At 40.9% G+C, this 12,527-nt stretch overlaps 1 protein-coding gene across 3 annotated transcripts in view; it reads right to left on the reverse strand.

Moving 5' to 3' along the window:
- trappc11 (trafficking protein particle complex subunit 11) overlaps positions 1-12,527 on the reverse strand; it is an 84,718-nt gene that overhangs the window by 42,573 nt on the left and 29,618 nt on the right. For all 3 annotated transcript variants that reach the window (XM_043705315.2, XM_043705329.2, XM_043705319.2), the window contains exons 3-8: positions 10,707-10,876; positions 10,369-10,439; positions 5,344-5,458; positions 4,063-4,162; positions 961-1,034; positions 55-151 (exon numbers count right to left, since the gene is read on the reverse strand). In XM_043705315.2, coding sequence (XP_043561250.2) covers positions 55-151; positions 961-1,034; positions 4,063-4,162; positions 5,344-5,458; positions 10,369-10,439; positions 10,707-10,876 — 627 coding nt within the window. The remainder of the gene's footprint in view (positions 1-54; positions 152-960; positions 1,035-4,062; positions 4,163-5,343; positions 5,459-10,368; positions 10,440-10,706; positions 10,877-12,527) is intronic.

Below are 12,527 nucleotides of genomic sequence, written 5' to 3' on the forward strand. Positions count from 1 at the left end.
TTTAACTCCATAATCAACTGGCAAAATAATACACCTCACAAGTTGTGTAATTACCTTATAGTTGGTGAATCCAGCCATTGTCTTGATTTCAAGCATGTTAGTCTCATGGGCTCTCAGTTCATGTACAAGATTATAAGCTGTTCTATAGTTTCTGAAAATAAAAATACCTTCAAATAAACTGGTCTCTAACAAAGTGTGGATGTGGTGAAACACTCAGAAAATGTAATTAGAAAGCAGAGATAAGAATTGCCGAGTTTTTACATTGAAGCAATGTTGATACAATCCATAAACTAACATTCAATCACATGAATTATTTTTTTCATTGTCTAGAAAGAGTGGAGAGAAGATGCAAATGGTCAAATTGGCTATAGACAAGATGAATGTTATTTTTATTTCAAGCTCTGATGAAGACATGTACTTCTATTCTTATTTATTCAATAAGTGGAGGTGTGGGTTTAGAGGATGGCCCAATTTCTTTCTTTCCAGCATTTGCCCACCCATTCCAAGACACGTTTCAGCTCATGAAGAAGACGACTTAAAGATAATTAAAATCAAAATCTTTCTAAATTTAGGAAGAAACTGAATGCACTAAATACCATAGCAAGGAGCTGTATCATACCAAAAGGTCCTAAGTTTAATTGCCAGTTTGCAATGACTTCAAGAAGAGATATTGCAGCAATGAAGGGTATCATCCCTTGGACTAAATACCAGATGAGGATCAAACTATATATGGTTGTGACATAGACACGGTCACCCCATAAAAGCTGGTAACAATTACTGGCTTACACATAGTCATGATTAAACTATTCGAGGTCTTCACGCACCCACTCACTCTGCTTTTAAAATTGGAGAAAGCAATGCTGGAAATCTTGAAAAATGTTTTTCTTCCCCAGCCAGGTTTTTGTTCAGGTCAACTGGAGTCTAGACAATAACAAACTAAAGATTATGAATATTACTTACTTTAATGCATTTTGTGTATCCTGTTTCAATTCACTGAAGAAAGCTGTTTTGAACTGATGTCTCACAAATAATAGCTGCCAAAATAAAGACATACGTTTAAACTACAAAGACAGAAATTGTCACTTCAAAAAGTGCAAAAAGTCTGAGATAGATTGTGCAATGCAATGACTGCTTACTGAACTGTTGACTGAACAGATTTGATAATAGAGAACTCTTCATTTCTGAATGCATTCAATATTAACTGTTTTCAAGGAGTTTTGACTGGAATTATTACTCTTCTACAACCACAATTAGTTTAAGCAGTTTGCAAACAAGTAGGTGTTATGAGAGTACAAGCAACATTTAGCAATAAACCTACGATCATTTATTAATTTCACACCCTTCATTTTGTTTGAGATGTAAAATAACAATATTTTACAAATAAAGCCATTGAACCTGAATCCATAGTTTACTTGACTAATTTACTTCAGTTTTATTGCTTGAATTCAAGCAACAAATGCTCCAGCATTGCTCTCAAAGAAATCTAGGCCTCAAAATATGTTATAGACCATAGGACACCACCACAGACATGGGAGATTCCCTAATTAGTAAGTGAATTCATAAAATAATCAATGATGGAATATTTTGAATAACTCAATTTATGTAATATGACAAAAATACAAAAGCAAACTTCTGACTACGCAGTGCCAAATGGACAACATAGTGAATAAGAGGGGCATCAAGAGGCAAGGGCAAGTGAAACCAAGGGACTTTAGTGCTAGTAAACAGTGAAAGATTGTAACCAGTGCTTGCAAAATACTCTCTACCATCTATATCTCACTTTGTTAACGAAAGTGAATTTAAATAGAAAGGAAGTCAAAGTGATTCGAAAACTGACTTGGGGCTGATGTTCGCAGGTAAAGGGACGGCTGGAAAATGGGAAGCCTTCAGAAATTAGATAAGAGAATCCAGAGAAAGTATATTCCTGTCAGGATAAAAGGAATGGCAGGTAGGTATAGGGAATGCTGGATGACTAAAGAAATGGAGGTTTGGTTAAGAAAAGGAAGGAAGCATACGCAAGGTATAGACAGGATAGATCAAGTGAATCCTTTTTTTAGAAGAGTATAAAGGCTGTAGGAGTATACTTAAGAGGGAAATCAGGAGGACAAAAAGGGGACATGAGACAGCTTTGGCAAATAGAATTAAGGCAAATCCAAAGGGTTTTTACAAATACATTAAGGACAAAAGGGTAACTAGGGAGAGAATAGGGCCCCTCAAAGATCAGCAAGGCGGCCTTTGTGTGGAGCCACAAAAAATGGGGGAGGAACTAAATGAGTATTTGGCATCAGTATTTACTGTGGAAAAGGATATGGAAGATATAGACTGTCGGGAAATAGATGGTGACATCTTGCAAAGTGTCCATATTACAAAGGAGGAAGTGCTGGATATCTTGAAACGGGTTAAGGTGGATAAATCCCCAGGACCTGATCAGGTGTACCCAAGAACTCTGTGGGAAGCTAGAGAAGTGATTGCTGGGCCTCTTGCTGAGATATTAATATCATCGATAGTCACAGGTGAGGTGACGGAAGACTGGAGGTTGGTTAACGTGGTGCCACTGTTTAAGAAGTGTGGTAAGGACAAGCCAGGGGACTATAGACCTGTGAGCCTGACGTCAGTGGTGGGCAAGTTGTTGGAGGGAATCCTGAGGGACAGGATGTACATGTATTTGGAAAGGTAAGGACTGCTTAGGGATAGTCAACATGGCTTTGTGCATGGGAAATTATGTCTCACAAACTTGACTGAGTTTTTTGAGGAAGTAACAAAGAGAATTGATGAGGGCAAAGCAGTAGATGTGATCTATATGGACTTCAGTAAGGTGTTCGACAAGGTTCCCCATGGGAGACCGATTAGCAAGGTTAGATCTCATGGAATACAGGAAGAATGAGCCATTTGGATACAGATCTGGTCAAAGGTAGAAGACAGAAGATGGAGGGTTGTTTTTCAGATTGGAGGCCTGTGACCAGTGGAGTGCTACAAGGTTCGGTGCTGGGTGCTCTACTTTTTGTCATTTACATAAATGATTTGGATGTGAGCATAAGAGGTACAGTTAGTAAGCTTGCAGATGACACCAAAATTGGAGGTGTAGTGGACAGCGAAGAGGCTTACCTCAGATTACAACAGGGTCTGGACCAGATGGGCCAATGGGCTGAGAAGTGGACGATGGAGCTCAATTCAGATAAATGGGAGGTGCTGCATTTGGGAAAGCAAGTCTTAGCAGGACTGATGCACTTAATGGTAAGGTTCTAGGAAGTGTTGCTGAACAAAGAGACCTTGGAATGCAGATTCACAGCTCCTTGAATGTGGAGTCGCAGGTAGATAGGATAGTGAAGGCGGCGTTTGGTATGCTTTCCTTTATTGGTCAGAGTATTGAGTACAGGAGTTGGGAGGTCATGTCGTGGCTGTACATTGGTTAAGCCACTGTTGGAATATTGCGTGCAATTCTGGTTTCCTTCCTATCGGAAAGATGTTGTGAAACTTGAAAGGATTCAGAAAAGATTTACACGGCTGTTGCCTGGGTTGGAGGATTTGAACTATAGGGAGAGGCTGAACAGGCTGGGGCTGTTTTCCCTGGAGCGTCAGAGGCTGAGGGGTGACCTTACAGAGGTTTACAAAACTATGAGGGGCAAGGATAGGGTAAATAGGCAAAGTCCTCTACCTGGGGTCGGGGAATCCAGAACTAGAGGGCATAGGTTTAGGGTGAGAGGGGAAAGATATAAAAGAGACCCACGGGGCAACTTTTTCACACAGGTGGTACGTGTATGGAATGAGCTTCCAGAGGAAGTGTGGAGGCAGGTACAATTACAACATTTAAGAGGCTTTTGGATGGGTATACGAATAGGAATGGTTTGGAGGGATATGGGCCGGGTGCTGGCAGGTGGAACTAGATTGGGTTGGGATATCTGGTCAGCATAGACGGGTTGGACCGATGCTGTACATCTCAATGACACTAACAGTCAACTACCTAAACTGGAGGATACCCTACATGCATGAATACAATTTAGACTGAACAGGACAGGACACCACTGCCATCCCACTCTGCCCAACACCCTCACCTATATTTACCTGATGAGTTGTTTTGTTCAAGAATTCTTTATGTGATTTGACCCTCCGAATTTCTGTATAATAGTATGTCTGTGCATGTTCATAAAAAGCATTCTCCAACCTGAAAATTAACAGAAGAAGCTGCACTTTTAATGTGGGAAAAAATGCTCTGAATTCTAATTCAAATAAAAATTAAAATATTTGATATAATTAATCATTCTAATTCATTTTTTTTTAAACGATAGCATTTTTTTTCCCCCGACAGCTCCTTACTGAATATCAAAGGACAAACCCTCAAATCTGAAACTGTGAGAGATATAGAGGAAGAGGGATCTTTTACTTGACCAGCATTGTGCTTTGTTAAACCTTTCCCATGATGTTCCTCAGCTGCTTTTCCAGAGCTTGACCTGCAGCAAACTGGATTTGTTTTGTTTATTCTTTTATGGGATTTGGGATAACTGGCAAGGCCAGCATTTGTTGCCAATCCCTAAATGCCCTTCAACCGAGTAGCTTGCTTGGCTATCTCAGAGGGCAATTATGAGTCAACCACTCTGCTGTGGTTCTGTATGCTAGAGGCTAGACTGGGTAAAGATGTAGATTTCCTTATCCAATATATACTATTGAACCCAATGAGTTTACACAATAATTGCTAAGCAAGTTTTGAGAAGATTTGTAGCTCAGGTTGAGGTTTTGGATGTAGGTTTGCTTACTGAGTTGCAAGGTTCATTTTCAGACATTTCGTTACCTTACTAGGTAGCGTCTTCAGTGGACCTCAGGCGAAGCAATGCTGAAAATCCCTGCTTTCTATTTATATTTTTGGGTTTCTTTGGGTTAGGGATGTTATTGCTCGTCATACACGAGAACTCCTAGAAGCATAGTATTCCAACTGGAACTCTATCAACATCAAGTTAGACTTCATCTACCATCCCCTGAGAAAAGGAACCGGAAGTGACTTCACCACAGGAAATATCACCACCCCAAAGAAACCCAAAAATATAAATAGAAAGCATGGATTTTCAGCATTGCTTCGCCCGAGGTCCACTGAAGACGCTACCTAGCAAAGTAAAGAAACGTCTGGAAATGAACCTTGCAGCTCAGCGAGCAAATCTACATCCAAAATAATTGCTAATTTAATGGTCATCATTACTGAGACTAGCTTTACATTTAGATTTATTATTTTAATTTGAATTCTATCAGCTACTGTCAGCAGTCATCACAGCATTAGTCTTGGACTCTGACATAATAATCTAGCAAGATTCTCACAATGCCACCATCTTCCCCTAAAGCACCTAAAGTACCTACCTGATAATATATCCGACAAGATGATCAGTGTGTGGTAACACAAACAGTGACTTTCCTGACAAGTCACAAGCATTGCACAATGCTGCTGCTCTCTCTGAAGCAATCAAGTCCTCACCTAAAGTATTACATGAAAGATATATTTAATTCCTAGATGGTGAAGTACGAACTTCTTATAACAGCATTAACTATATGATAAGAAAGTTGCAGAAGGACTGATGAACTGTGCGGATTGAAGAGATCGTAAACAGTAACAAATACTTTAACTGAATTAAATTTTGGATTTTATTCTGGTAAGACTGTAAACCAGCAGGAAGTCCACTTTAATTTCATTATACTTGATTATTAGAAATAGAAGACTTCAAGAATACCCCAATATGAATATAATCACAAGCTCAGGATATCACAGGAGTTCCTCAGGGTAGTGTCCCATGTCCAACCATTTTCAGCTGCTTCAATTACCTTTCCTTCAACATGATATCAGAAGTGTGGATCATTGCTAAGGATTTCTCAATGTTCAGCACTGCTCATGACTCATCAGATACTGAAGCAGTATTTGTCTAAATGCAGCAATACCCCCTCCAGTGGTCCCCAACATTAAAGATACCAATCTTTAGCCAATTCGATTCACTCCATGTGATATTACAAAACAGTTGAAAACAGTGGATACTGCAAAGGCAATGGGCCCTGATGACATCCTAGCCACAGTACTGAAGGATTGTCCTCCAAAACCTGTCACTCCCCTAGCCAAGCTATTCCAGTACTGGCAACACCGGCATCTACCCAACAATGTGGAAAATTGCCATCAAGAGCGTGTTTCTGGAAAAACATAGGTCGGGCAGCATCCGAGGTGCAGGAGAATCGACGTTTTGATCATAAGCCCTTCATCAGGAATGAGGCTTGTGGGCTGGGGGCTAAGAGGTACATGGGAGGGGGGGGTGGGGAGAAGGTAGCTGAAAAAGGTGATAGGTAGATAAAGGTGAGGGAGAAGGTGATAGGTCGGGAGGTGGAGTAAATAGATGGGAAAGATGATGGGACAGGTCAGGAGGGCGGTGCCAAGTTGGAGGCTTGGGATTGAGATAATATGAGGGGAGGGGAAATAAGGAAACTGTTGAAATCCACAATTATCCCAAGTGGCTGCAGGGTTCCAAGGCAGAATATGAGACTCTCTTCCTCCAGGCGTCGGGTGGTAACGGTTTGGCGGTGGAGGCAGCCCAGTAGGAGGGGGAGTTGAAGTGTTCAGCCATGGGACGGTGGGGTTAATGGGTGAGGGTGTCCCAGAGATGCTCTCTGAAATGATCCGCAAGAAGGCGCCCTGTCTCCCCGATGTAGAGGAGATCACATCAGGTGCAATGGATACAGTGGATGACATTGCTAGAGGTACAGGTAAATTTCTGACAGATGTGGAACAATCCTTTGGGGCCTTGGACAGAGGTGAGGAGAGTGGTGTGGGCACAGGTTTTGCACTTCATGGTGGCAGGGAAAGGTACCATGGGTGGGGTGTAGGCTGATGGAGGGCATGGACCCGATAAGGGAGTCGCGGAGGGAATGGTCTCTCCGAAATGCTGATCGGGGTGGGGAGGGAAATATTTCTCTGGTGGAGAGGTCCGTTTGGAGGTGGCGGAAGTGGCAGAGGTTGATGCGATGTATGCAGAGGCTGGTGGGGTGGCAGGTGAGGACCAGGAGGGTTCTGTCCTTGTTGCGTTGGGAGGTCTGGAGTTCAAGCACAGTGGTGCGTGAAGTGGAGGAGATGCGCTGGAGGGCATAGTCAACTACGTGGGAAGGTAAATTGCAATCTTGGAAGGAGGAGGCCATCTAGGACTTTCCAAAGTGGAATTGAACATCCTGGGATCAGATGCAGCTGAGCCGGAGGAATCGGGAATAAGGGATGGCGTTTTTACAGGAGGTAGAGTGGGAGGAGGTGTAGTCTAGGTAGCTGTGGGAGTCAGTGCGCTTGTAGTAGATGTCTTTGGTTAGTCGGTCACTGGAGACGGTGATGGAGAGGTCAAGGAAGGGGAGGGAGGTGTCCGAAATGGTCCAGATGAATGTGGTCGGGATGAAAGGTGTTCGTAAAGTTGATAAACAATTCAACATCCTCGTTGGAGCACGAGATGATGCCGATACAGTCATCGATATAGCGGAGGAACAGGTGGAGGGTCATGCTGATATAACTGCGGAAGATGGACTGTTCTACGAACCCGACAAAGAGGCAGGCACAGCTGGGTCCCATATTGACCCTTTTGGTTTGGAGGAAGTGGGAGGATTAGAAGGAGAAGTTGTTGAGGGTGACGGTGTCGGTGGAAGGGTACTGGTTGGGATGGCGTGAAAGGAAGAAACTGAGGGCTGGAGACCTTCATCATGGTGGATCGATGTATACAGGGACTGGATATCCATGGTGAATTGATGGAAGGTGTCATCAACAGTGCTATCAAGCAGCATCTGCTCAGCAATAACCTGCTCAGTGATGCCCTGTTTAGGTTCCACCAGGGCCACTCAGCTCCTGACCTCAGTTCAGCCTTGGTTCAAACATGAAAAAGGTGTACAATCCTTGACATCAAGGACCCTTAGCAAAACTGGAATCATTGGGTACCAGGGGACTCTGCTGTTTCAAGTCATACCTGGCACATCAGATAATGGTTGCAGTTGTTGGAGGCCAGTCATCTCAGCTCCAGGAATTCCTCAGGTGGTGTCCGAGGCCCAACTACCTTCAGCTGCTTCATCAATGACCTTGCCTCCATAAGGTCAGAACTACTCAGATATTGAAGCAATCCATGTTCAAATGCAACAAGGTCTCGACAGTATCCAGAGGTAAGTAACATTTAAGCCACACAAACGCCAGGCTGTGACCATTACAAATGAGAGACAATCTAACCACCATCCCTTGACGTTCAACGGTGTTACCATCACTGGATTCCCCCACTACCAACGTCCTGGGGGTTATCATTGACTAGACACTTAACTGGACTCACCACAAACACAGTGGCTACGAAGCCATCTCAGAAGCTAGGAATACATCAGTGAGTAACACACTTCCTGACTTCCCAAAGCAAGTCCATCATCTACAAGACACAAATCAGGAGTGTGACAGAATACTCCCCACTTGCCTGGATGAGTACAGCACCAACAACACAAAAAGCTTGACACCATCCAGGACAAAGTAGTCAATTTTATTGGCACTATATTGACAAGCATCCACTCCCTCCACCATTGACACTCAGTAGCAGTGTGCACTAACTACAAGATGCACTACAGAAATTCACCTAAGATCCTCAGACAGCACCTTCCAAATACATGATCATTTCTATCTTGAAGGACAAGGACAGCAGATACATGGGATCACCACCACCTGCAATTTCCCCTCCAAGCCACTTACCATCCTAACTTGGAAATATATTGCTGTTCCTTCACAGTCACTAGATCAAAATCCTAGAATTCCCTCCCAAATGGCACTGTGGGTCAACCCACAGCTGGTGCACTGCAGAGGTTCAAGACGGCAGCTCATCACCACCTTGTCATGGGCAACCAGAGATGGACAATAAATTCTGGCCAGCCAATCACATGCATTCACATAACTGAATAAATTTAAACAACTTGTACAATATACAGTTATCTGTGTCAGATAAAAACCATCTCCAACAAGTGAGAATCTAACCATGATCACCTGATGTTCAATAGCATTCTCATTGGTAAATTCCCATTATCACATCATGAGGAATTAGTATTGATTAAAACTGATCAGCCATATAAATACAGTGGGTACAAGAGAAGCTAGAAATTGTGAACTCTGTCGTGAGGAACATCCTTCAAGTTAACAATAAGTCCAGTGACTCTTCTTCGGAACCCTTTAGAAGAGAGTCATTAGATTCAAAGTTTTAGTTCTGTTTCTCTCACCACAGGTGCTAACAGACTTGCTAAGTTTCTGCAGCATTTCTCTTTTCAGTTCAGACCTCAATCAACAACAGCATTTTGGTTTAAATTAGTTTAATTGTCTAATGTTTGAAAAGCTGATTAAAAGCAGCTATGAATTTTGTTCTGTGGTTTACAAAGATCTCAGGCACAGTAACAAAAATAGCAACCGAAGTCAAAGCAACATAACTAAAGAATGCAATTAAAACTTCTGCCTCAGAAAAACTACCCAGTAGCTCACACAAGAATCAATGCGCAAGGATATATCAGGTGACCTCTGCACTAGATCTGGTTGCAATGACAGTCATTATAGAATAATTCTATGATATTCATCAATGTTCAGCAATTCTGTAATATTCAGTATTTAGAATACAGCAAGAGCTAGTACTTTCAAAAACATAAAATTGTTTGAATGAATGACTTTGACAGCAAAATCACAATACTGTGCACAGGTAATCATGTTCCCCCAAATCCTTGAAATTAAAATTAGGACACAGTTAAGTTTCAAAATCAAAGCTTTATGCCTTTGTTTTCTGAATGCATTACATCAACCCATTTGAACAGTTCAGGACTGGGGGCGAATGATTAGTATTTCTAATTCTAGTTAAAGACCATTCAAGAAGCTAATAGTTTAGATTAAAGTAGGTCATCTTATATTTTAAGATAGGTCCAAAATGTGTGCGTCATTCACTAAACCAGATGCAATACTTCCATTAGGTGTATACATAACAAAATAAAATTGCAAAGTTAAACATATTTCAAGGAAGTGCATTAACTTTAATGTAATGTATCCATCAAAAGATCTTGCCAATTCTATTCCTTAGAAATAAAATTTAATTTAAAAATTTGAAAATCATAGAATAAATCTAATAGCAAGAATCTAAGTAATGAATAATAAATAATAAATAAGTTTGAGGAAGGGTCACTGGACCAGAAATGGTTTCAGAGTTCTCTTCAGAGATGTGGCCAGAACTGCTTTTCCAGCAATTTGTTTTGTTTGTTATTAATTTTCCAGTCCATTCAACAAATACTGACTATGTGTTGAGTGTCTGTAACAATTTCAGGTTTGTTTTCGATTTTCTGCAATATTTTCCCCTTTCATAAGATGCGTAATGAAAGTACCTGGCGGTAAGGGAGTTTTCTTCTGTATCAGCACAACAGCAACCTTTGTGTTTCTTCCATGTAAACTTTGCCTGGAAGCAAAAAACAGAGATCACAACCTCACAGAAGGAATGAGAAGCAGAGCAAAGTCGGAATTAGATCCTATATCCCAATAGAAAAATTATACTTTTTTTTCCTCTATAGACCTATTTTTTTGTTTTACATATTCTTTGCTTTTGATTTTACAGATTCTTTGTTTTTGACCAGTACTGACTCGATAGGCCTAAAGGCCTTTATGCTGCTGTAGGCCTCGAGAATTCTAAGAATAATAATATTCAATTACAATTATTTTGGCATACCTGACAATTTCTACTCTGGTGGCACATTCAGATTGCTTCTCTTTCCACTGAGCGTCATCCCAGTCCAGTTCATAAAAGACCACCACGAGAGCAGGAACAAGGTTTAAATGTTTGTTCATCCAGCCAGTTTTAAGGATTCCTTTCGGAATATACCATTCATAAGAAGTCCTCTATAAAAAGGGAGCAATTTCATAATTAGTCTAAAAACTCTACAATGACAAAAGTGTTCAGAGTTTATTTTCATGGTCTCTGTAATATATAACATGCAAACTCAAATTACTGTACATAAAATTTAGATCACAGATTTTTATACAATTGAATAACCAATTTTAGAGGTATGATTTAGGAAGCAATGTATATAAGTATGCTATTTTTATACAGAAAATACATAAACCACATTGTCAGAATGCTGTATCCAACACAACTGTGACAAAGGTAAATGGTCCCTTGTCAACCATATTAACCTTGTGACAAAATTCATCACAATGCCTTCTACTGAGCCATTGTCATCCAGCTGGTCAGGACAGCTTTCACACAGTCCTGTTTTTAACTAATCAGAGCTCAAAGCAGTGGACATTGTGATGGCTCCTTGAACTTTACCTTGGGTGCTCCTCAAAGAGTTACCCCTTTGTCCCTTGTCAGGTTATTTAGAACTACGCACTATACTTTCAGAATAAGATGGAGATAAGGTGCAAATGTTTCTGAGGAACATTAATCCTTGAAGTTCTGTATTCCACTCAGCAGTGAAGCCTGAGTCATTGACATGGAGAAATTTTTGACCATCAAAACAAATCATGGGTTATGGGGAGCAAAAGAGTTGGACCAAGAGTCTGTTTCTGTCCTGTATGACTCTATGACACAATGAAAGGAAAGTGGAATAAAGACCACAATTATATCGGCTATGATCGTGCCAAAACGCGTGGCAGACTTGATGGACCAAATAAGCCTACCCATGCTCCTATTTTTTATGGTCTTAATCCATGCCAATAATTATCCCAAGTCTCGAGAGTCCCAATTCTGTTCTAAATGTTTTGTGGAGGTAATGCCATAGCAGTATGAACGTGATGCCACAGATACACAGAAAAAGTATGCCATGGTGCTGTAAGGTATAAAAGACTTAAGGGAGTTGCAGAAACAGGAAGTGACGAGTGATACCAAAGGAATTTCAAAACAAACAGATAAATGGGTAGGAATTTGTGCAGGATAAAATCGAGATCTTAAAAATTCTAGACAAAGAATATGAAAAATACAAGCTTGGATATTAACAAAGGCACTGGGAAGATATGTCCCAAAGTAAATTCATGTATGAGAATTTAAACAGAAGATGAGTGCCACAGTGGTGGACACAGGGAATACTTCAGTGACAAAACCAGATAATGGGCAACATTGAAGCTCAGCTCGGAATCAACGAAACGGTATGATTCTGCAATCAACATTCAACAAGGGCAACAACATCAGGATCCAAGAAGAGGAATTTACAATGGGGTAATCAGCAGATTATGCTTCTTCTGCAAGAAATGTGGCTCATTGTAAATCTGTGGTCAAACAGGCAGTCTGATAAACATCTATCCATCTCAGATTTAAAGTTCCAGTTGACTCATGGACTGCTCAAACCACTGTGTTCTCAGCGTGGTAATACAGACAAAAAAAGTTATCAAAGCTTTTCATCTCTATACAACAATTCATGACAATGCAGTCAATAATCGTATATGTAGCACAAGGACATTGCAAATTGGCCTGTTATCTCAAACATTTGAATTCTTTCTCATGGCTACTTCAAGCATGGAGTGTAATTGGGACACTTTCCTAGAGCAATCTGTT

The sequence above is a fragment of the Chiloscyllium plagiosum genome, unplaced genomic scaffold, assembly GCF_037043375.1.
Source record: "Chiloscyllium plagiosum isolate Xiang-an unplaced genomic scaffold, Cpla_swu_hap1 HiC_scaffold_2, whole genome shotgun sequence".
Taxonomy (NCBI): Eukaryota; Metazoa; Chordata; class Chondrichthyes; order Orectolobiformes; family Hemiscylliidae; genus Chiloscyllium; species Chiloscyllium plagiosum.